This window comes from Zonotrichia leucophrys, chromosome 1 (assembly GCF_028769735.1).
Source record: "Zonotrichia leucophrys gambelii isolate GWCS_2022_RI chromosome 1, RI_Zleu_2.0, whole genome shotgun sequence".
In the NCBI taxonomy this organism is placed as follows: domain Eukaryota; kingdom Metazoa; phylum Chordata; class Aves; order Passeriformes; family Passerellidae; genus Zonotrichia; species Zonotrichia leucophrys.
In genome coordinates this window covers 16136358-16162963 of record NC_088169.1, presented here as the reverse complement: position 1 = coordinate 16162963, position 26606 = coordinate 16136358, and the positions used below count along the sequence as shown (strand labels likewise).

General features: G+C 39.4%; 1 protein-coding gene across 5 annotated transcripts in view; it reads right to left on the bottom strand.

Moving 5' to 3' along the window:
- The window catches only part of SH3KBP1 (SH3 domain containing kinase binding protein 1), a 212147-nt gene that overhangs the window by 116864 nt on the left and 68677 nt on the right, over positions 1-26606 (bottom strand). For 4 of the 5 annotated variants that reach the window (XM_064707594.1, XM_064707574.1, XM_064707585.1 and 1 more), the window contains one exon: positions 17097-17220. In XM_064707594.1, the coding sequence (XP_064563664.1) occupies positions 17097-17220 (124 nt within the window). Of the gene's footprint in view, positions 1-17096; positions 17221-17366; positions 17374-26606 lie in introns of those variants that run through there. The other variant, XM_064707603.1, reaches the window with a different exon arrangement.

Below are 26606 nucleotides of genomic sequence, written 5' to 3'. Positions count from 1 at the left end.
TATATCAATGAGCCCTTTTGAGTCAGAATAATTATTTCACATCTTATTCTGCTTCTGGTACTGTAAATGCAATGTGTTTTCAATGTAGAAACCCTCAAAGAATACACTGTCATGTTTGTTTCAGGTTGCAAAACTTTCATTGTAACAAATCTTGGTATTCCTAAAGTATTCTTTGGCATCTTCAACACAAACCTGGAGGGTGGAACTTCCCATCCCTAAAGGGCTTAGCATATTCATACAAAAATCCCACCTAGTGAACAGTGACTGCAGAGAAATGGTCCCCTACTGAAGCTGAAAACAGACTGCACTGAGCTAACCTTGAAGGATTTCATACCATTAAAGATAAGTGTCCTTTGAATTCATTCTCACCAAAGATCACAAAGTTCTGCAATAAGACTTTATTTGATGTATAGCACAACAGAAAATCAGTCTTCATGTTTCCCCAGGCCCAGCTGACGTGCCTGTAACCAAAGGCTGGATCACAATGAACAAAAGAGATTATAGTTCAAATACAGAAGAACCATTTCTCATTGAACCAAAGTGTTTGTGAGCAAATTCCTTCCTTAATACAAGAGCTTTTCTAGATTTTGAGATTCAATAGCTGATAACATATGAAGAACAAAATATTTAGACTATCAGAATACTGTCTTGGCTGCCCATTGTCTTGCATTATTTTTCCTGTGAATTCATAATCTTTAAGACATCTGTTAACTCAAGCTGGCAAAGAAAGGGATCTCAAGGAGGAGGAAAGCAAATGAATCATTTATCATCTGCCTTCTCTCCTCTGACTGATTCTCTGCTGATTTCAAATGATACAGCAACAGCTTCTTTATAAAACGCATCACTGTTATCTTCCAATTTTGCCTATGTTAAATTTTTTTCTTCTACTCATGTGACCTGCCCTTATTTCCAGGGCTGGATTTACCTCTTAGTTACCCTGCACATATTCAGATTTCTCATCACTTTATTCTTTGGTGTGTGTATATATAGATATATATAGATATATATATATATATATATATAAAATATTCTTTGATGCCTATATATGCATCCTCTGTTTTAAATGACTACCGTGCTATGAAAGGGAGAAATAAAGGACTGATAGCACATTCACCCAAGTAAATTTTTGACGATAGGCAACTGAATATTAAATTGTTCCAGTGCTGTCCAGCTGTGTGGTGTTAAAAGAAATACACATAAATCTCTAAAAGCTCCTGTGTTTGAAGTTAGCAGTTAAAGGATGCAATGCATTCCTGAGGCCAGCCCAGGACAGTCATCTGTGCCTGAGAGATGCCTAACAGGAGAGCACTGGCAAGAGAGGAAGACACTGCAGCAGTGCCCAGCACTGCAATACAGCAACATGGCTTGGACCTTCAAGTCTTCTGGCATGGGCTAATGGACTATGGGCAACATTTACTCCTGGTAACCTTTTCACCTGTGCTGTCACCCCATCCACAACCTATTCCTCTCAGCCTTTCCTGCTATCCTCTTATCCAGTCCTTTTTTTTTTTCCAGGCACAATGACCTTTTTAGTAAATATAGAGCAGTAAGTTTTCATTTCAAGATACTAGCCTGGGACACAGTGTGGCTTTAACCTGCAATAACTTACAACTTGTGCCCTGAGCATTCAAGGCTACAAGTTCCTGTCTGTACAGTATATTTCTATTTGGTCAGCAGCCAGAAAAGTAGGGAAGTAGTGCTTTTGATGGACTAGGACTGGACTAGGATCTCTGCTTAATGAACTACAGCTAACATTTTTCTTAATTTTTGTTGTTGCTGTTTTTGTTTAGGTTTCCCTACTGTGTGGATGATCAAACACTGGCACAGGTTTCTCAGAGAGTTTGTGGAGTCTCTGTCCTTGGAGATAATCAAAACCTAACTCAACACAATCCTGGGCAAGTGGCTCTGGCTGTCCCTGCTTGAGCAGAGGGCCGACCCAGACCTTTTCCAGAGGTGCCTTCCAATCTGAGCTATGCTGTCACCCTATTTTAAGGCTATTCTTTAAAATCCTTATGCCCCATGACTCTGTCTTATTTCTCTGTCATTAATCTTCCTTGTCTACAGCTTGATTGCTGAAATCCAACCAAGCCTCCCAAGCTTCTTGAAGGCATTCTCCTTCCTCTGAGCCAGCCTTTGACAGGTAAAGATACCAAGAGCAGAGTTTATTATTGCAACCAGGTGTGAGCTGTCAGCAAACCCAGAGAAATCCAATTTCATATATTTTATGCCTTTCCTTGTTTACAAAGCATGTGTTAGTGTAACCCATCCTTCAGCTTGCCAGGCTGAGCCAAACTCCCTTACGATCTTATCTGCAGCAAATGCCACTTAGGATAAAAAAGAAAATACCAGAACTGTAACTATGAGGATTGGCATTTCACTAGGGAATAGCAGACAGCCTTTCTTTAGCACTTTTCCTTTGTCTCTTTCTTCTTAACTGGTAAGGCTTCCACTAAGATAGCTGAAATACAAGGTGAAATTAAACCATCATTGTAATAAAAATACTCCAGAACAAATGTTTACTTTTATCATCATAGAGAAATCAGGAAGATAAACTTCCTCATTTTTGCTCTTTATTTTGACAAAGATGACATAAGGTGAGTGAAAAAAAGATTTTTTCGTCTGCCTAGAAATACATGAAATTTCTATATACACTTCCATGAAACTTCTACATACATCTCCATGTTATTAAATTATTTCATCTTAGCACAAAGAACATGACATCCAAAGGCATCCAATAATTCTTTCATGAGCAGCAGGACTAGTGAAGCTTGGAGAACCATGGATTTTCACCCTGTCAGGACTCATCCCCATATGGGGCACCAATTGTTGTCATTGGTGCTTGGCACCAGTTCATTATCTTACTGTAAAACTTTCATACCTTCTCTCTGTGAATTCCCACAAGCAGCTACTCACAACACTGACTCCTTTTCTCTTTCTTCTGCATGGACAGCTGACTCCTTCCTGTCCCTTGCACACCCACCTGACCCTTCCTCCTCACCGCACAACTTCCAAGTCCTCTTGAGAAGCTAACCCACTCTTTTATAGCACCCATCCTTATTGGCCATAGCTGTGGCCTGTTAAGGGCAGGGTTGTTCCTACTCTTTGGCAATCAGTACAGCTGCAGCGCCTCAGGGGTGAGATTGCCTTCAGCACTGTCTCTATTCTCCTACAATCCATCCTCCCACAGCACCCAATGCCTTCTAATAACCTCAACCTGCTCCCACCACATCTTGCCCCAGCTTCCACTTGTGTCCTACATCTGCCCAGCTGGGAAGGCAACAGTAGATGCTGGGACTGCTTCAGAGCAGCACAGGTGCTGACTGACTGGCCAGCACCCCTGTGTGGCTTGGCCACTGCCTGTTGCCTCTCAGAACTGAGGTTTTCATTCCCTTAGAAGCACTAATTCCCCTATTCCACTTTCAATTTAAAAGAACTATTGTGTTCCTATAATTACGCAATAATTATGTTCCTCGACCCTTTTGCCAACTGTAGCTGGTTTTTGAAACCTCAGGCAGAGGGTTCAAAAAACCAAGGGTGATAGGGTGAATAAACAGATGCTGTTAAAAAAGTATTTGTTCCATTAAGAAATTAGAATAAAATTCCTAGTAGCAAAGACCTCCAGAATGTCACAGGACAACAGTGTCTTTGGTGTTATGATTTCAAGGACTCTTCTCTCATATGCAAATCACTATATATGTATTCAGAAAACAACATCAGAGCCTTCATATCATGAAATGAGGTTTATAATAAGTTTCCTTCGGGACCTTAACAATTAAGTTTTCATGAAGATATACACCATTATTGAAGAATCTCTTAATGATAAATTTGTCTTTTCCTCTTCAAGGACATAGTAAAATTTTTATTTCAAAAGCAGTTTTGTCTCCCACACTACCTTTTAGGATTTGAAAAACAAGAAGAGTAAGGAAGAAAATAAAACCCTCATAGTTTTCTATATTGTATAATAATCAGTTGTCTGCTTATGGAAAACAATACCCTTCAGTGTAGTAGTAGTTTCTTGGTGTTAGGTCCAGTATTTACACTGAAAAGCTGAAAATCTAATAAAACCTTTAACACCTTACATAATGAAATAGCTGCTAAAGATCTGTCTCCTTTACACTGCAGACTGCCAGAAAGTGGTCCATTTCCACAATAATTGTTTTTGGTCCCAAAGATAATGTAGCTTGCATTATGTTTCTAAACATTAACTTCAAATAACCACTTGAGCAGTGTCTCACTCTTGCATCAAGCATTGAATTTCACAACACAAATGGTGGGAAAGCCCCAAAACACAGCAAAGGCATAGTCCAAACAAACCTATGTGCTGGATTTTAACCACTCTGCCATTCTCTGGAAATGGTGAGTTCACACTTGATTACCCAGTGTTTGGCACAGAACTTCCTACAACCTGACTGCAGAACTGTGCTGGTTGGGTTTGCAGTCTTCATAATAAAAGCTTGTCTGCCTTTTAATTTCCATAATTCTCAAAATTGCAAGTAATAAACAAACGAAATATTCTGTCTCTTATTCAAGGGATCTATTGCCAACCACCTTTCTAGTGATGTTTACCCTGTATTTTCAGCTTCTTGCTAGTTTTCACGGATTTTAAATTAGACACTGAAAGGCTTCTGTACAGAAGTAACCCTGTCTGAATACACTGTTCCAAATGCCAACTCCTAAGCTGTACTGAACTTTATGTCAAAAACCTCTGCTGCTTTGCTTGCTGCAAGTCCCTCATGCAGCAGCTAACCCAGATTTCCCCACTCCATGATACATCTGGGCATGTCACACTTGCATGACTCCTCACCTCAATCCCCTTTGGCTCTGCCTCTAGGGCCACAACCATTTCCACTTCTGCCAACTCACTGTGAGTAGGCATGACTTCATGTCAGTTCTGATCTGTGCAAGGATGAAACTTCCTGCCAAATTAACAAACCCCTGGAATCCAGCTGCACCGCTCTGCTAATTCTATCCAAGAGTGCAATGGCACGCAAGATCCCCTTCTGACCCTGCCACCAAAACTTTCCCTAATCTTTGTCTTTTCTCCCTCCTCAGCAGCATTACACAAACTACTTCTCTCCCCAGGTTTCACTGGCCACCACCCAAAACTTGCCCCCTAACTCTAAGATTCCTCAGCATCATGTAAACCAAAGTGCTGGAGCTCTCCATGTTGAACCAAGCAATTCCTTCCAGTTTACTGTCCTTTTCATATTTTGTTCTGTTCTCCTTAGACAGGAGATTTCCACACTTTCCAGATGCTGGGCAAGCAGGCAGGCTGCTTTCATACCTTACCAACTTAGTTGCCTTTTTAATGGCATCTGTACACCTTTCACTACTTTCTCCTTCTGAATCACACAGTCTGCTACAAAACTATTGTCAGCTCTTATGCTGATGCTTTTGATCAATAATATTACTTTTATGGGCAAAATGTTCTTTGTGCATTTGAAAGCACATTATCAGGTTTACTATTTTTCTGGAATTATTGATTTCCAGCTTTTCAGTGGTTTTTCATATACCACATAGGAAAATAGCAATTTGAATAGATATAAAAATGTATGTGGAGAACTACTGAAGCTGACAGGGCTGTAGAGTATGCATTAAGAGAAATTCCTTCACATTAAAATAATTATGGAAGAACAAAACCACAACTGTCTAGGTTTCAAGTGCGTAATGTCTCAACAACATTTTTAGTTTTGCTGGGATAAACACTATCTTTTCCTAAAAATAACTGTTGAGTTCCTCTTGTCTTTTCCATTACTCCTGCTACATGAATGAGAAGTTACTTCCTCAAACTTATAAGCTGTGAATAAATAGGCCTCTGGCTCCAGTCAGCTGTGTCAGCAATGAAATCCATCTCCAAAACAGTTCTGTGATTAAAAGTCATAGAATTGGCAGGCAAGAAGGCATCTGCATAAGAAGAATTCAGTATGCAACTGCAATGATGGTTTTTCTGGACAATGACCAATGCTTGTACCTTCCCAACACAAGAGAAAAGTGAAAAGCAATATTCACAATAGAAACTAGCAAGAGAGCAATTTTCTTTAGCAGTTGATTTAATTGAATGACTTCGAACCTGCTTTCAAAAAGTTTGACAAACCATCACTCTCTCATAGAACTTTTGGAACTGTTTCACCTGCAACCAAATAAAAGGCAGTAGCACTGATCCTTCTGCTCCTGCAGGTCCTGCAACACCCCTTGCCACCCTGTCAGATCAAGTGCTTGTGAAGCAGCATGAGGAGGTAGGCAAGGAACAGACCTGCTATTAAAAACAAGCTTTTCTCTTGCTAGTTTAATGCTAACCTTGATCATTCTCCTCATCTGGCCCACAATGTAGCCAAATATTTGTACCAGAACACAGGAAGAACAAAAAAAGGAAAAAATTACTCTTTTTTTTGGTGGCAATGCAAGCTTAACATCTTCATGAAACTACAGCCTCAGGCTAATATTTACATTTGTTACTTCTGTTTTCCACTACTCTACTTGCTCGATAACTGCCACACATGTGACTGAATCTTTTGGTTTTCTTAAGGTCACGAGACCTTTTTTATTAAATAATTTCCTGGAGACTTCCTGACCTCTTATGAATTCCCAGAAGTGACTGTGACCCTTATAATTTAGGATAACACTATGCTGAGTCAGTAGTCTAGCAGAGAATTCCTAGGTCTAAAAAACACCAAGCCTAATGACTGCAGTTGCAAAATGAAGCAAAAATGGCTGACACTGCATCTTGCAGCTTTTGCAGAGCTAGATACCAGACTCTATAGATCAGGGACATCTGGAATCTAACAGGAGTCTAACAGAAGCCAGAACAAAGTACATCTGGTACTAAATGTATAGTAATGAAACGTGTTAGTACAGGACAGAACAACCAGCTTGGAAATATAAAATAAATACCTGAAATCCTTAAAGAGGTCTTAACAATGGCATCAGGCTTGGACACATCATTAATAAAAATATTATCATACTGTAATGAAAAAATATATTAACAAATTGTGTTTGAAGTAACAGTATTATGATGAACAGAGTTAATGGAAAGTCAAAATAGTGTGGTATTAATCTGAGAATTGCCATAGTAGCATATTGTCAGTGCCAGGCTAAGTACTCCCTGGGTAGAGAGCTGGTAAAATCTGGTCCCTAGACAAAACAATATCAGAAACAGATTCTGATGCAGCCAAGTATTTCTTGGGGGAAAGCAGATATATCCTGGGCTGTCACAGTGGTGCCAGCGCTCTCTGGAAGTCTGTGGAACACAGTGGCAGATTCACAAATTCACAGCCACAGAAGATCCTGCAGTACAAGCTGGAGTCGTGAGGGCCTTCACCAGAGCAGTGCAGCTCAGACAGAGACCATGCCAGTGGCACATCCCCCCTGCTGACTGCAGCAATTCCCAGCTCATTTGGGCATCTGCAGGGAGCTGCTTCTCACCACGAGGAACTCTGCCCAGCCTCCACTTCTGTTTCTAAATAAAGTCGGCGCCGAAGTTGGGAAAGAGCGGCTCTTGCTGTGTGACAGATAATAACAACAGCAATAATCTCTCATATCTCAGTCCTGTGCTTGGGGCCAAGAATCAGCCATCAGCCACTTGTCAGCACTTCCACATTTCACTCCCTTGTCAAGCACAACCACCCTACCATTGAGCTTGGAAACTAACCATCATCAGCAACATGCTTTGAATTTTTATAGAGGATGATTCTACAAATTAACTGCAAGAAAGGAAGAGGCATAAACATGTATTTATAATTGAAAAGGGAATGCAATAAGATATAGAATAGGAGCTAATGCAAATGACTGGTGCATCTTAACTGTGAAATAACATTAGAAAACAGTGATATAACCATAAAAAAACAGGGTTAATGGTGCTATACATCACAACACATGACTAATAATAGCACAAGGTCCCATGCTGTGTGCACCTTGACAATGGTAGGGTAGACTGTAAAGAAGAAAATTCTGAAATGAGATAAAACATGTATGAAGCACTCAATGAATAAAATTTGGGAAACTTCAAACCAGCAGAAACTAGAAATATACCTTTGCAGGCAAACTATCTTGTTATTGGAGTTACTGCACCTACATAATACAGGAATTCAAAACCTGAATGCCAAAATAGCTAAAACCACCATCTTAGGATAATTCAGGTCATGCATTGTTAGCACTGTCTGATACCTACATGTGGTTTTCAAATCTAGTTATAGCAAAGCAAATTCCCCTAATTTCAGGGGCTTTTAACCCAATGAATCAAAGTATTCCACATAGTGTGTGAAAAATAATTAAAATGAATGTAGTAACAAGTTTATTCCAGGCATGGTGCTTTATTAGAAGACTGGTTTTAAAGCATGTATCAATTCCTGAAAGTAAAATGTTTCATAGACTCTATCATACATCATAAAAGAGCCTGAACAATGTGCCTGATGGGCATTGCTTTCATACTGTTTATTGCTACTTGCAGAGAACAGCAAAGCTTTGCTTAAACCACTCTAGAGATTGCATGTATGCACGTAGGAAAGGGAGCAGGGCAAAAGCAGAGGTGAAAAATGCCTCTGCAAAATGCATTCAGAGTTAAAGCCCCTCCCCAGACACACACTGCTGTCCAAACCCCCACAAGAAACTGGCTCAGAGGTTCCTAGGACAGCACACTCCTGAGCAGAACTCTGCCCAGCTCTCCTAAACCACCCAAACAGTGATGCTCCTTCCTACCAGCAGCCACAGGTCCTTTTTGCCATGCACATTCTAGCCACTTTCTGCAGAAGTTTGTTCCAACCTGGGTTTGAAAACACCATTCCATCAGAAGAGGAAGTCTTGAATAATAATTGTAGTTTCCTGCTGATCCAAGTAGACAGAAATCAACAGGTGTCCTACACTGAAGTGACTCAACAGCAGCAGAATAAGTCACTTGATGCAATGCAGACAGCACAAGTATGGAGCTTTTATTTTAAAAAAATACAAAGGTATATGTTTACATTAAACTTTCACCTACATCCAAAAATATTTTTACAGGGGGGCTTAATGGGTTAAAAAAGAAATTCTAATATCAATCATTTATCCAATTTATTTAGGCCTTCAATCCATGTTGCATGACACTGCCAGTTGAAGGAGACCCAAGGAAGCTGTTGACAGGCTCTGCTTCTCACCTACAACCCCGGAAATCTTCCAAAGGATTTTATGATTGTCCAGGAGCCAGAGACCTTCAGCTACCTCAGGATGCTGATTAGTGCTGTAACTTACATAGTACAGCTTACTCTTATCTACAAGCCATGGGGGAAGGATGTAAACAGCTGCACAGCCCCAGCTCCAGCCCACAGGAAAGGCTAACACCAGCTCCCTGTCTCCTCAAAATCAACACAGCACCATCCCAGCTACCACCCCATCAAGCAAAGGTGAAGAAACTCTGAGCTTAAGATCTGCCTGTCAGTGTGCTTGCACATTTACAGGGGCATATTTAACTTAGCAGTTACAAATTCATCAAGATAACAGAAGGAACAACAAAAAATGTGTTACTGACCCAGTTTAAAGTACACCTGCAAAGTTTCAGAGTTCGTGGAAAATATATTAACTTGCACAGTCAAAGTAAACTTGCACAATCAAAGTATATTCTCTTGGCCCCAAAATTCAGTCCAGATAGGGTTTTGTTCTATATTCCACAGCAGTATCCCTGCATTTCTCCTCTGCCTTCATTGTCTCTATCACAGAATAAGAAATCTAACTCTCTCCTATCACAGCTGCCAGATGTGTCTTGGCACTGGGAAAAACACAGAGATCCCAAAGTCTTGCTCCAAGGCTCAGCATCTGCTGAACCACCCTGCTCATCTTCTGCTATTCCTTAATTACAGGCGAGAAGGGACAGGGGAGAAAGGTTGATCTGGTAATTTTCAAATCAAGTTAGCCATGTTTTTCTCAAAAATCCCACACCACCCAGATGAAAGGCTAAAGGAGACAGACACAGCCAGTCTAGAGGAGAAAGGTCAGGGACAGACCTCAAGGGCAGCAAGGCCTTGCTGGGTGCCAGGTGAATTATCCAGCAGCACCGAGAGGGACAGAACTGCTGCCTGCAGGGAGACATCTATCTGCAGAACCTCGTGGAAAAATCAACAGCCACTTTTGTGGTGGGCAAAGGTAGTTTTGAGACAAGAGGAGGTTTTATTGCTGTTGTTACTTCAACAACCAGAATATTTTATTGCCTTTTGCATTCTTTAAAAGAGATTTCAATAAAAAACATTTTGCACCTGAGTTTGACAACGTTTGCTTTTGACTAGCACCTTGTGGACAGTTACCACATATTGTGATAAAGTGAGTTTGCAAATGGCTCATACAAATGATAAATTATATACCTGACAGTTTTATACTTCAGGCATGTAAAATGTATTGCAAAGCTTTTAGAAATGAAAAAAATCCTTTAACCGATTAGACAAAAGTTTTTCAGTGTTCATGAAAAAGAAGCTGCCACTCTCCACACTGTTCCTCAACATCATTTTTGAGTATGTGCATAAACATAAATTACTTGCAAAAATACTTTCTCCTCCTTATTCTTTCAACACTCCCTGTAGCCCTGTTCCATCACTTCTCTTGTTCTCTCTCACTCTCTTCCTTAAAAATTCACTTCCCTCCGCTTTTTCATTGATACAAATATAATTCTGGGTCTAGATAAATAAAAATAACCAACAAACTAAATTATGACCAGATCTGTTTCCATAACTACCTCCCTCTGTTTCATCTGGAAGCTGCTGGGAATGCTCAGCAGGAACTGCTCTCCCACATCTCTTTAGGCTCCATATGAAAAGGTCATCTTCTGCCTCTTCTCTGTCCTGTCCAGCATCCAACAGGAAAAAACTAAATTCTAAACCATTGTCCCAATTTTCTCCATACCAATCTCCCAGTTTCCAAATGCAGATCCAGATCTAAATATTTTATTAAAGCAAGCGTGCTCAGACAGCTGGCAATTGCCCAAATATGGCATCTTCTCTTCTCTTGCATTACTTTTTTTTTTAGTTCTCTGTTACCTTGTTTAATAGATACACACACAGATGTGTGTACAGTCAGCTCCTTGATGCAGCGGCTGTGGTTTTGTTTAGTGTTTCCCAGCATGGTCCATAAATGGCATTCCCTGAGCTAAATATCTGACACACAAGAGAGCCACTGAGGCAAACAGATGCCCAGAGGACAGAATTAACCTGGGATTTCACTCCAAACCCAGAGTGACTCCTTGTTTCTATAGGCTGTTCCTGCACAGAACTAGCATGCCACACCAGTGGATGGATCCAACAATTCAAAATTACAGAAACTAAGTCAGGGCTCTTCGTTCATGCATTTTGAAGACTACAAGAAAGGAGTAATTGAAAAGAAAGGGTAAGCAATTGGGATTAAAAAAAAAAAAAAAGATGGGGGCACTGCACAGTAAATAACCAGAAAATAAATTATCTCCTGGGAAAAAATACTGGAATCTGGATAGATTATGAAACCTTAACTGAATACCAGGGTAGCAAATGACCATAACACAGGAAAAGAAATTTAGATTTTATGTGTCTCAAGTCATTTTTTAAATTAAACTCATAAACAAGATGGGATTGAAAAGAACGAGTGAGCACCCATTCCACTCCTGCCAAGAAGACAGCACTGAGATGTTTCTTCCAGCCACAAAAAAAATCATGTCAATGTCACACCCACATGTCCAGCACAGAATGGTGTCTTTTCCTGCCTCTCTGAACTGAAGGCATTGACTTCCAGGGCAGTGTAGCTTACCTAAATACTGGGATAATTTCCACCCTTATTTTCAAAAACCAGTACTTTTAAAGGAAATGTGTATCATCTGAGACACTACATATGCATATGCAGATATGGTATTTAAACCCAAAGAATAAATATTTTGCACATTCAAGTTTCCTGTGCCATTAATTTTTTATGTCTCATTTTGGGTTGGTGTCATATGTTGCATGCATATTTTAACCTTAATAGGCTCAGCAGTATGTTCTTGTGCATATTTGTGTAAACTGTGTACTGATTATACACCAATTAGCAGATCTTAGAAATGAAAGGAATTTTTTTTCCCTGCTAGCAATAATTTCTCTGAAGCTGGCAGTATTTGCAAGGGAACACCAAAGCCTGTCTGTGGAAAGGGCCTGAATGTGTAAACAGCAGAAGAATAATCCAACAAAAGATCAATGCCTTCAAACTTACTGTGTTAGAAAGGAAAACCAAAGCTCAGCATACTGAGGGTCAGACACCTCATCAAGCGTGATGAAGGCAGCCACTTCCACTTCTTGGTAATAAAATATTTTATGAAAAAGATTTTGAAGTTTGCCTTGCTGTTGAAAAATATTACCAAAATCATAGCTTACATAGATTATTTAATAAAAGATTGAGTCAACACACTCATATGCTGAGAAGCCAACAGTCTGTGCTTCTAATAAACAGGGTGCCTTTTTATATCCCAATAATAAAAAAAACTATCGAACAAAATGATGAAGCATTTTTCTTGCAAAATACTTTTCCCATTTCTCTAATTTACAAAAATGGTCTTTAATCTCAGTTTTGCATATAACAGACTTGTTATTTATTCCTCAATTAAACCTATTATATCAGCAAACCTATTTACACAAAACTTCCCTTTTAGCATTGCATGCAAATGCTCTCTATTATTTAAATGTAGGCTGGAAGGTAAATTAAATAATTCTCAAGAGAACTAGAAAAAACTTTCCTTGCTCTCAGTATTTGGCTTTGATTAAGAGCATGTAACACATGATAAGCTGTTCCAGATTTGCTGGCTCAATGCAGCCTGCAATTACAGTTTATAGAAAACAAATATATCTGACAAGGCAATATATCTTTGCCTCAAAGATGTTTACTCATATAACAATTGTTGTTAGTTTACTTACAAAATACAGTTTATCAGTTCCAGTTTTGCAACTTGACCTAAGCAAGTTGGCTCTTGTTCCCAGACACACAAAACAGCACAAGGAATAAGATACTTAAAAATAGGATACTCAAAAATCAGAACAAAACCAGTCTAAAATAAGTTATAGCTATTTAACAGTTAAAGCTTATTGAAGGCAAGTTTCCATTATGTCCCTTTATACCTGAATGAAGATCATACTGAATTTATGACAGATCTGAAACAGTTGTACAACTTTGGATCTTGTTTTAGATTTTGAAAGTTAACTTAAAAGAGATGAAATTTCACCATGTTGGAAAAGCATTTAAGAAAAAAAAAAAAATATCTCTTTCAGTGTTTTCTGTTCCAGGACCTGGTTGTAATTTTCTTATGTTATTAAATAATTGCAACAATAGCAATAATTTTGCTTTTTTCAAACCATCTGAAAATGCTCTCGGAGAATAAAAGACTTTCCCATCCTGCTATTACCAACGTGCAACAATGCCAATTCTAAATAGAAAAAAAAGCCATTTTTTTAATATATTTTTTTTAAATCTCAGATTTATAAAAGTTTTAGAACAACAGTTCTATATGCCAACAAAAAAAAACTCTGAAGCAGGGAAAAGTTACACTCAAAGACCCACTTATGGTGAGGAAAGTATTTTCTTGAGTTAAGAACCATAGGAAGAAGCAAAAAACAATCCTTCCCAGTTTCTGGCAATGAATATGCAAGCCAACCAACATCTGACATTCCTGCAGCTACAGACAGGTGCCACAGCCTTTGTCCCCAGAAAAGGGAATGGACAGGGCTGGCACTGCAGCACCTGAAGCACCATCAAACCAGCCCAGAGCTGCTGCAGCCCTGGGAGCAGCCAGGGAAAGCACGAGGCCATCATGCTTCCCAAACCCCATCCCCACACTCCAGCAAATTGTCCTTTCCTGAGCCTTCCAGAGGTGAAGAATGAGCACATTGCAGTGCTAAATTAAAATGCTCAATTTCCTGGATGTTAATTGCCATCTCTACCATGTTGGAGCAGATCTCAACATCTTAATGAGGCAAGTATAAACCAGGTTTTGCCAATAGGCAGCCTAAGGCAGTGCCACCCAGAATATATGGAAGTTACTCATAAATCTGGATAAGCCACTGCAATAAATCAGAAAAAATAAAGCCCTGCCTATCTGAAAAAGCAATACATGTTAAAATACCTGACCTAGGAAGATTAGTGTGGTAATTTGGCCAACAGTTAGTGATTTAGCAAGAGTTCCATAGTATTTCCTAAACTAAATTATGTCCACGACAGAAGTGGTCACTACTGTTTTTTCCATTAGGTCACTAATATCTGTGGTCAACAAGAAACATTAAAGGATGAGACATATTCTGGTTTTACTGCCCACAGTGAAAAGCAGAAAAAATCAAATCCTTCCATCTCCTCTTGGCCTTTGTAACAAAAACCTGAGCGATTCACAAATGGTGACGTACAACCAGTTGTAACCCTCACTATGTAATGGAAGTAATAATCCAGGTAAGCTACTGCTGGTGGAGTTACACCAACTTTAATTTGTTCCTATGCTACATGTGTAATCCAACACCCATTACTGTTGTGGTTTAACCTCAGTCAGCAAATAAATATTATGCAGCCACTTATTTCAATTTACACTGATTTTATTATTAGAACCCCTAATTTCAATACAGTACTTAGAAATAATTAGCCTGAAAAACACAGGATATAAAGTTGGATCCTAAATACCTTTTTAGTTGAGAAATTAATTATTTTCCTCTTAGTTACTTAGATGTTTCTTACAAATAGTTTAGCTATTTTCCTTGAATACCACTGTTGGACACTTGTCAATATTACTCAAGGAAAAACTCTCTACAAGCCAGAAGCCCAAGAGGCCAAGATTCCTCTCCTCAAAATGTAAATGCTTGCTAAAGTGCTGACACTTAAATTAGGCCAACCAAGTTAAGTAGTAAAACTACACAATATAACACCACAGCAGTAGAATAGCATTATTTTCATCATCTTGGTCATAAAAACAATGCAGCAGCACAGAATGCTTCACTCCCACATCACCAGATCTGCTCTTAAGTTAGCAGCAGGATTACATTGACCAAGCAAATAAATAATACTGTCTACCACTTTCACTGCTGAACAGTGGCTAAAGACCTCTAGATGTGCCCCTGTCCTACTCACTTCCTAACAACAAAGAGAACAAAAGAAAAAAAACCAACCAATGAACCAAACACAAACATCCTGTCCCCTTTTTCATGTCTTTCAGGTCATATTCTGTGATCAGTAAACAGATTGAGTTAGGATTTAATAAAAATTCCAGGACAAGAACACTTGAAGAAAGCAACACCCATAGCACTTAGGGCTCCCTTTTCAATATGGCAACACTTTCCACAAGGAGATTTGCCACATAGATCTTAAAAAACTCTTTTTGAACCCAGCAGCAATTGGGTTTCTCAACTCTCCACACTTAAACAAGGCTACCATGGCACCATGCTCAAACTGATCCCAGGAAAAACGGGGTGAAGCTCTCCTGCCTTGTGCCCTGTGCATCCTTGGCTGTGGTGCCAGATCAGGGCCTCCTGCACCTGCTTCCTCTGCAGCAGCAGAAATGGCTGAGGAGAAGCAGCCAGCATGAACAGTGCACCAGCCCTGACACGATGTACAGATGGCCATGAGAAGGGCAATCCCCACCAGCCAAGCCCAATGAAACAACCTCCTCATATGAAATCTGCTACTGCCAAACCTAACCCCTGCCTCAATTTACAGGTCCTCATGTCAGACTTTGCTTTTCTCATCTCAGTAAATATGAGGGTTTGTATTCTTCAGCTAGGGACAGAAAATGTTTCTCTCCTGAATCCTTTAAAGCTTCTAGCCAGAGGGAAGAGAAAGGAGGAGAAAGTGCTCTAAGATCCATATTTGGAGTGCTATCCCCTTGTGACTGAAACAAATCTCTGTATCTGCCACAGCTATTAGCCTTCTCCAAATAGCAGCAGAAGCAATATGGAACAAACTTGGTCCCTAGATAATTTCCCAACTACTCATATGGTTCTGTATAGCAGCCATGAAAAATAATAATTCTTAGTAATTTAATTCTGCTGTTGCTTGAAAAACTTATGACCCAAAGCAGAAATTTTGGACGTGTCTCTAGACTCAAGACAACATTGCAAGCTCAAAAGACAAAATTTTCTGAGATTTATTTCCAATCTTTTCTTTAAGAGGATATCAATCCTTGCAAAAGAGGTAGAGATTAGTCTGCTTCACATTTTAAAGGAATAATACATTTTGCAAAAATTATCAATTCTTCTTCACTTGCTGCTGTAAACCTTAAGACCTCTACTGAAACTGCAGCTCAAATAAAATGCTAGCTGATAATACATAATAGGAAATGTCCATAACAGTCCTAAAAGTGTAGAAGGCACACTACAATGGAAATTACATTACAGCAATGATTAATGGGAGCAGATATTCTGTATAAGACAGCAAGCAAGGAACTGTCGAGTGAATTCTCCAGAAAAAGTTACCGCACATCTCTTGCACAGACCCAATTGTCCTCCTACAAAAAACAGGAGCATAAACATAACCTGAAGAAAAATCCAGGTTTTATATTTTCAAATTTTTGTTTGGTTCTGATAGTTCTGAAAGCAGGGCAGGGAGCTAGGGAATGACAGAGAAGATTTGGGGCTTTCATTTTAGCCACCCAAGACCCTACATAGCAATCTGCATTGGGAGTCAAGCCAGACATGAAGAGCACACATTCCAGTCTCAAATGAAAGACAGTGAAAGACACTTCCCAAGAAACTAATGCATTAAGTTGTATGTTTTCCACTTCTTTTTTCCTTTTTTAGAGCTCTCTGTCCCAGATAAAGCATGAATATGTGAATGTAGACTGACATCCCTGTGCAAAACCCTCCTTATATGCAAGCTGCCACTTCCTTACTTTAATAAGCTTTAGCAATCCCCTCATACAACTTTCCTTAATTAAATGTATGGAGGAGGGATTTCCTTAAAAAGAAAGGGATGTCTGTGCAAATTAAAGTGGAAATATTAGACATGCATCCATATATGCCAATCCAGGAGGACAAAGATTATTTTTTCTATTATTATTCCTGCCATGCCTTTTCAGTTAAATAGACCCTAGCCTTATTTCTAGAAACAAGGAAGGTTTACATTTTGTTCTTTGGAGAGTCTGAATTTAATCTGCGTTAAATGTCCATATACTATACCTTTTTTGTTGGTTCTAATAATTGTCTCAGACAACAGTAAAGGGCTTCCATTGGAAACTTCATTTATAGGCTTCTCTGGTGGTTTGTTGGCAGTATTGTCTTTCTTCATGTCTTTCTTTATTTCCTGCAGAACACAGGTAGAGAGGGAAAAGAAGAAAAAAGAACCAGTTCAAAAAAAGTTATTACAGAATATTCTAAATCTCAAGCTCCCAAGATTTCTTAAATTTTCTATGTACATACCTCTGCCTGCTCTAATGTAACCTCAAAGACTCTTACAAAGTTGAAATGCCACAAAATGAAAGCAATTTTCAGTAACCTTTTCCAATGGGCACTATTGTTTTTCTTTTTCAAATATCTCCTTGTCTGTGCATGAAAATTCTAGGATAGCTTTAAAAATCCCTTAATAAAGATCACTAAAGCTGAAAAGTGGGGGGGGGGAAAAATAGATGTTTCAGTTTATCAAGCAGTGAGTGTATGTTTGATACACAGGGCAGAACCAGCACAGTGCTCCTGATGTAGAGGCAGCTAAATCTGCTTCCCCTCCCATGAGAAGACCACAAAAACAACCACCATAGCAGGAAAAAAACTATTAACTAGGAAAATATGACAAATGTTACCATAATTGGCAGAAGCATATAGCAAGACTGCTGTCAGAGCTGTTGCTAACACTGACACATTTTGCTGCTCACTACCTTTTAAGGGGATTAAAAATGTATATCGAAAATATATATGGTGGGGTTTCATGAAAGTAAACGCACAGAAAACAGCTTCACAGTTACTGTTAGAGATGCACAGTATCCTCTCTATCAAGTGTCACAGACACGTTTTATGAAAAATCCTTTCCTTAGGATTTTTTCTCCTGAGAAGCTGAGAGGCCGCAGGAACAAAATGCAAACAACAATTATTTGCTGCTGTGGAATGCAACAGGTGCATCTGTGATTGGTCTCATGTGGTTGTTTCTAATTAATGGCCAATCACAGTCCAGCTGTCTCAGACTGTGTGGTCACACGCAAGATTTTATTATCATTCTATTCCTTTTCTATTCCTTGCTAGCCTTCTGATGAAATCCTTTTTTCTATTCTTTTAGTATAGTTTTAATATAATATATATCATAAAATAATAAATTAGCCTTCTGACACATGGAGTCAGATCCTTGTGTCTTCCCTCATCCTGGGACCCCTGTGAACATCCCCACAAATCAGCTTCTTAGGCAGACTTTAGAAGCCTAACTGTGTTGCTGTCCTTACCCACTGTGACAAAGCATCCAAAATATCATCACCTTCCATATATCTTATATGGAAATGCCACTGAAGAAAACAAAGAGCATTACCTCCACTTTCTAGACAGGTGACTGACACACTACAGAGGCTGAACCATTTGCTTATAACCACGTCCCAACATATAAGGGGAAAAAAAGAGTTTTGGCTCCAGGCTTTGTTCTAGAACCACAGATCCACTCAGGCTGAGAGAGAACTCAGAAGGTCTTTACTCCAATCCAGTTCAAAGCAGGGTCACCTTCACTGGAGGTGACCAGGCTGTTCAAGGCTGTTTGAGCAGCTGGATTTTGAAAACCTCAAAGGACAGAGGCTGCAGAAGCCTGCTGCTTGACTGACTTATAGTGACAAAGATTATACCTTGTCTAGAACTTTCTTCTCAAGTCTCATCTGCTCTCTCTCAGTGATACCAGCAGGTATCACTGTGAAGGGTGTGTCACTATCTCCTGGATAACAATTTTTATGTAGCAGGAGGTCCCCCCAGGCCCCTGTTTTCAGGCTGAACAAGCCCACACCTTCCTTAGCATCTCCTTAGGGAGCATGTACTCCAGCTTCCAGAGGTACAGAACTTGCTTCAGCTCAGCAATATTTTCCTTTTATGGAAAATTCTTATCCCATCCACAAAATAGGATGCTGCATTCTGGATGTGGACTTATGAGTGCCAGGTAAAGGAGGATTTCCATTTCCCTCAATCTGCAGGCTATTAATGCAGCCCAGGATGCTGTTCACTGTGTTGGTGCCAGGGTACAAGACTGGCACGTGTTTATGTTGCTGCCCACCAGGACCCACAGGTCCTTTTCAGCAGAGTTGCTCCCAAATTTATCAGGTTCCACTCTGCAGAGCTGCCAGCATTCCTCCTTCCCAGGGCAAGCATTGGTATTTGTCCTTGCTGGATTCCATAATGTTCCTGTCTGGGGCCCTCTGAAGAGCAGCCCCGCCTTTAAGCCTGTCAGCTGCTCCCCCAGTTTGATATCATCTGCAAATTTGATGAGGTCTTCATTAAACAGGCATCAGAGACAGGTGATGGCTTTGGATGAGCTCTTCCCATGACAAAAACCATTACCTCTCCTCCTCTCTTTCACCTCTTTTATATTCACTGCCTTCTTCTACAAACCAGTGCAGGATCAACTTCCACCACCCCACAGCACTGTACATACACAGGAAATACTGTAGATCTTATTTAGATTTTCAGCATATCAGACATGAGCACTAAAGCATAGAAAGCACATTTCTATTTGAAGTTTCTGAAGTTGTCATCTGTGAACAGCACTAAGCAAAGCAAGAATTTTTAAGTTATTCTCTGTAAGATGCACCTTAAACCTGAATCTCAGAAATTTTTTTACCTTTTATTTCCCCAAAACAATTATTATTTCAAAGCTGACTTATAACCTATACAACATTAATACAATCTTCTACATCTGCCCAAAGTATTTTCTGTGTATCAGTACATTAGCAGAGATAAAACTTTTATAAATTACTGCCTATGGCAGGTAGAATAAATCCTTTATCTACTGCCATCACAGTGGTAAAATAGTATCGAAGAGACAACTCCTCAGAGTAACCATAATAACTGAAATAACAAATGTGAATATGTGTATGAAAGGTGTGTGATATCTGTGTGATAGATGCTGCTGTTGTTAGAAGAAATATTGTTCATAGCTCTGGTAAAAAAGTGAACCATGTGAGAATTTAAGAACACTGTATGCATTTAGAAGAATATATCACTTTCTAAAAGAAGTGGACTAGACTTAACACGTACATTATTCCACAAGCTTCTTTTTCACAGCCTTAAAAATGAAAGTGTAAATAAATTACTTCACCCAGAGCTTTACATCTATTTTGCAGCTAGGTGACAAACTCTATTAAAAATTATCTGCCGTTTAAACAGAATTTGTGAGTCAAACAGCATTCTCATGTGAACAAGACCACAAGACAACATCCTACAGAAGACCCCATCTTGCCAGAACTTACTTCCTGTGTGCCATTACTGTGTTATTTTTCATTCTTTATGTCAGAATGTAATTAAATCCTCAACTCACAAATTCTGAAACAGCAGTACTAGATTTTTAATGGTAAAAATCCTTTTGCAACTTCAAAACTGACAGAGAAAACTGCCTGCTGTAACAGAAAACAATGTTGTACACTTTAGTCTCCAGCTGAATGACACTGGTGCCTTTGCTGCTGCTGACAGCTTTTTGAGAAAGCCTTGTTTGGCTGCTGAAAAAAGCAAAGGAATACAAGACAACTCCCAAACACTGGAATTTGTTTGTAGGGTGGGGAGTCTTGCACTTCCTTCTCATCCACTATTCATGGAAAGAAGAAAGGCACATGTGCTGAGTGCCCACTAAGCCAAAATTCATACAGAAGGTTTGGCACCTTGCAGTCATCAAAATTGTCCAAGGACTTCTTTTTTTGTGTGCCTTTCTAACATTTGTTTGAGCTACTTTTCATTACTGTTGCCTTTGATGCTCATGAGAAGGGCCATAATCTTTCATAGCTACTGCCCAGAGTAACATGACATGATCAACCCCAGCAACCTGAAATTGCACACCCTGGAGGGAGCTGAAAGGAAAACAGGAGAATTGTCTAAATAATGAAACAGAAATCAAGTAAAGATCAATCCAGCCCTACTAAGCTAAAATCTTATCAGAAACACATTCATACTTAGCAATACCCTATGGGAAGTCCATATCTAAGTGGCTTATGATGCATTCTGCAGTAAGCAAGGCCAGCTTTAAAACCTTTGCACATTTTTTTATTTCCTGGTCTTAGACTACAGGACAAGACTAAAAACTTGTAAACAAACCTAACAAATGCCCCAGCCTCCAGCAGCCTCACCCCTGTAGCCTGCAGCAAACACTTGTGCCAATATTACAGCCCCTCTCCTCTCTCTAGTATGTTGCTCCTGCCTCCTTTTTGTCTTTTCTGTAGTGCTCACCCTCGAGGAATTCAGGATTTTAGAACTTTTCTTCAGCTGTGGCTCAAACACAGCCAGGCACCCTTATCCTCAGGCCAGAGGGATTTTTGGTGCTATTAAATTCAGAAATATTGACATAGCCCTTTACATCTATCCCCACTCTAACCTGCTGTAAAAAAATAAATTATTACTCTAAAATACTATAATGCCTTACTCAAATTTCATTTATTCCTGAAAAATGAAGTGAAAACAAACACAAACAACTCTGGCAAAATAAATATACCAAGTAACTTTATTTTTATTTTAAAGCTCAGTTTATTTTACTGAAAAAATTAAACTGAATATGACTGCCTGCCATATTTGGTAAATGAACTACAATGGCCCTAAAAGCTTGGTGCTTTATCAGTAATAGTTATAGAAATCTCCCTATGTAACCCAGTCCTTCCAGATCTGCAAGGAGTAGAATCCTACCACATGAGGAAAGAGTAGTCAAATGAGCTTGCAAATCCATGCATATCAAAGGTGGCTTGTGGGAACTTTCCCCAGTGTATGACAAAATCTATTTCCAGTTGTGATTTCAAGTTAAAGTTTGCAGATATTATTTTTTTAAAGAAGAAATTCCATGTACACAAATAAGTAGAAAGCAAATTTCCAGTTAGGATAGAAGACCTCAATCTGCCATAAGTAGTTGAAGAACAGCTGAATTTAAATGCTAGTGGAGGATGAACAGAAACTAATAGTACAGTTTCAAGTTCAGGAACTGCTGTGTCTTGAAAAATAAGCTTGTGTAATAAAGGAGAGAAGAAACTAGACAGGTGAGATATAGGACTACATTATACTGGGAAAATATCAACCCAAAAATACTGGGAAAGGATCAACCTGCTGCCTGCCCAGCAAGGACTTCAGTGCACCTCCTGACCAGGACTTCTGCACTGGTTTCTGGTTTTTATTTTGACTACAGCAGATACATTCACACCCTGGTCAGATACAGCCGCCACTCAACCTGCCCTAGGGTGGAGCGGGGTGGGTGGACTGGTACAGCCGGACATCTGAGCCGTGCTGGGTCTCCTGCAAGGGACACATGTGAGAACCTTCACCTTGTCAGCACAGCAATCCCTGTGCTGACAATATCTGGAACAGGCTTGGCCACCTTGAGAGCCCCTCCCAGAATAAAGTTCACAAGACAGATGTCAATGGAAACCCCACAAAGAGCCTCAGGAGAAGGAGCTCAGGGGGATCCTGAGTGCAGTGCTTGGCTCTTTACCTCTCGGTTCCTGTGGGATGTTTCTGCAGAAAGAGCAGCTGTCTCGCTCACACAACCCATTTGCAAAGAGGTAGGCTTTCACAGTGCTAGCAGCTTCAAAAATATCTCTAAACCTAATCTTTGGGACTATTTGGTTCTTGGTTTTGGAGTACTGCCTGGTATAAATTTCATGGATCTAAATGATGCACTTCTTTCCCAGCCCACACAGAGATAACTGCAGGTTCAGGTTAACAGCAGATCATTTTCAACAGGCTATGCTTCAGGAACCCAACCTTTAAGTAAGTAACCTTGCATTTCAACCACCAAACCTAAAAGATGCTCTCTTGATGTCAGAAATTTTGAGACAGCTCCCACCCCCTGTCTACGTGGGTTTCAGTGTGTTTCCAATATGATGAGCAGCTCTTACTCGGAAGAAGCATCCTCAGTCTGAGAAGTACTGAAAAAAAGTAATTGTGAACTTTAAAAATAAACTAGGCTTCATTCCATGCAATATTATGATTTCAAAGATGTTATGGGGGCATAAAGGCCCTTAAAATTTGTGCACCCTTTTAATACATAAAAACCACTTTTTTGTAACTAGCATTCAACCATACTGCATAGATATCAACAGCCAAATCACTGTGAAAAGATTCTTTTCTTCTAGCAAGCTTTGAAATATATTTTCTCCAAAGAAACACAAAATCCTAAACAATACCTGAGCTGTTTTTATTTGGATTTTCTCTAATCCTATCATACACCAGTATAAGCCACAGGAAATTTGAAAGATGTTATCCCTAAGCTCATCAGCTTTACAACGTGACAAAACGTCAAATAACAACAAATTACACAGTGTGATGAAAGTCCACCACATAGGAAAATACAATATATTCAAGTATACCTGTACCCTAATAAATGGCTATTCCAACATATAAAATGTATAAATTAAACACAATTAAAATTTACTAAATTAAAATTAAGCACCTTATCTTTTTTAAGTCAAAAACTGTTACTCATTGGAATGACACATGCTTTGTCATTCTGAAGAGAGGCAAAAAGAACAGTAAGCAGCTTTCAAAGTGAAAACATAGTTTTTCTACTGGTGTTTGCAAGACCTAGCTTTTTTTCTCAGAATTGAATCACTTATTACATTTCAAGGAACATGTTTCCTCTATTTATGTGCCTTTACGTGATGAAGTTTCCGCCCCCCTCTCAAAAAGCTTCCTTGAAGTAAGAGCAAATGCTTGAATTAGGTCAGCCATAAAAGTTACAGTTAGGAAAGTACAAGAATTTCTGCCATTTTCACTACACCAAAGTTTCAAGTTTTTTTACTATAATAGTTCTGACCTTTACAGGAAACTCAACTGAAAACATTTGAGGAAATTGCAGCAACCTTTTCCATGTCTCTAAATGCAACAAAATGATTTTTGGTACTGCTGCAGGTACAAAATTCATTCCTCAAAACTGTTGAAAGACATGAAAAAAATATGAGAAGAATCACTATCAGACTATAAAGTGATTTACCTGTGGCTTCCATATGAAGGGAACAACAGTTCCTCATCCTGGGAGCAAGAGGTTTAATAAAAAATCAAAGCTTTTGAAAACAAGACACAGGCATAATGAAAGAGTTGAAAGCTGAGAAAGAATGAGTCTTTCACAATTCTAAAATCTGTAGCATGTGCCCTGCTTGAAGCCAAATCTGGGAGCAGAAATAAGAGTCTGGAATCATATACAGCAAAGAGGAAACAATGCAACACATTTGAATTATCAAAAGATGACAATGGAAATGTCAGGAGCACTTTGACCCCTCTGAGACACAGAATGCTTTTCCTTCAATCCCTTTTCTCAAAAACTATACTTTACATTTCAAGAGACAACTGCCACCTTGATTTCCTGCAGACTGTGTCTGTAACTTCAAACAATATATGAGTTCAATCATTCAATTATTAAATGCCTCAAAATAGAACTCCGCTGCACAGTACATCAATTTAATATTTAGTTCTCCGAAGTAATTTCCTGTGACATTTTCACTAAAACTAGTTAAGAGTTATTGAATAATTACAAATGTCCTTAGTCAGAAATGTGACACTGATTTTCAAGAATCTTGTAGTTCTAATATAAATAAACAAAGTATCCTGAAGTAAGGTTGGAACAAACATTCCCAGCAACTGAACTAGAATCAAGACTGAAATTATTTTCAACCAGTTGCCTGCACTAAAATCCAGTATACTTTCATAGCACAAGCTTTACATTCTGTTAAAAAGCAAAATGACATTTCAGGGAGAAATAAGAAACCATCTAGCTTTTATTTTCCAGGCTTCTGCATCACTAGCTTTTAGTTTCTCCTTCCCAAGGCAATGCCAGGTCCAAGACACAGAGGGAGGACATGGGACCCTCAAGCTCCGTGATCAAGACTGAGACCTCCCCATCAGCTGGTTGTGACAGGAGACACTCACCAGTGGCTCTGTCACCAGGCAGAGGGGGGAGGATGGTTTGGAGATCGTGCTTTGCAGCAGTGATCCCCAGCTTCTGACAGAGACACAGATCCCAAACTGCCTCTGCACACATCCTCTGGGCTCATGACAAAAGCTGTGCTCATGTTTCACTGCTGCAGGATTCCACATCCTCTCTCCTTTTTTCACTATCAGCTTATCCCAAGTTTATAGGAAACATGTTCCCAGCTGTCAGGCATGTGACAGAGAAAAAAAAAAAAAAAACAACAAAAAACCCCATGAGTTACGGTTCATGAGCCTCCTGGTTTGTGCCAGTACTGCCTGGTTCTCTAACCACAGCCTCCTAAACCTCTCTTTCATTTCTGTATCTGGCCTTTAAAATCAGGTCTATTTCCGTGGCTCACATGACTGCTATCTGATTTACAGCTTGACAGAGAAAATGTTATTTGCTCACCGAGTTTTACATACTGAACAGCAAATTACTCCAGCAGAACAGGTACCTTAAGGATGAGGACTCTGACCTGCTTTACCCTCCTTTGTTTTTCTTGTTGTGTTACATAAAACAGATGCACTGATTTGCTCTCCCCTAGCACAGATAAAGCCTTGAACACAGCCAGAAGCGCTGCTTTCATGGCTGCTCAGGTAAGCCCATAGTGCCACCCTTGCTTCTCAGATGGAAAGGCCTTTCCTGTCAGGACTCTGCTCCCCTGCCTACTGTGCACCTAGAACCAGCCTGCACAATCCTAAATCCATTACACTGCCATAGGTACAGGCTTCTGCAGCCCATCTGTCATGCACATTGTTCTTTGAACATTTAAATACTCATTTTGGTGCTAATTTTATTTATAAACTTTACTTATAGCAAAGGTCATCCCTCAGACATTTGAGACAATAGTGGGAAAATTGAAAACACCAATGTAAAACAATAAATAGGTCAGATTTAATGCAAACAATTGGCAACAAACAAATTTACTATGAAGTGGCAAACCAGCAGCTGTTATGAAAAAAAAATAACTCCTACATCCAGTGTATTCTGCATTAACCATGAAAGCACTGTGCTCTGAAGGCACAATGCAGCCTGCTCCTGCCTAACTGCTGATACTTCTCTGTGACATCCATGTCTGAACTCTCCTGTTTATCCCAGCCAAAGATGCCCAAGCTACAAAGCCCTCCATAACACAGGAGGCCACACTGTGCCACTCCTAAATCCTCTCTTCCTCTTCTACACCTCAGTGACCAGTACTCCACAGCAAACACAAACTCCTCTTTTAAAGAACCTCCACATTCTTCCTTTTTTGATACAGATTTGTTATGTTATTTGTTACATCTTTTTTATATCTTTCTGGTAAGTAAAGATCTTCTGGATAGGATTTACACTCTTACACATGTAGAAAGCCTTGTACTTCTAGAGAAATGAGTGCCTGCTTTATAATAAAATTAAGAAAACTCTCAGATTTGTTGAGTCTTGTGCAATCCTTCAGCTGTGCTTGTCTGTGAACATAAGCGTGTGTTTCTGCATTCACTCAGCTCCAGAAAATCTTGTTAAATCCCTTAGCTTCACACTTTGTACTTCAGTTCAAAAGGAGACAGCTCATATTCACCTATACCAATTAGTTTACTGTGGGG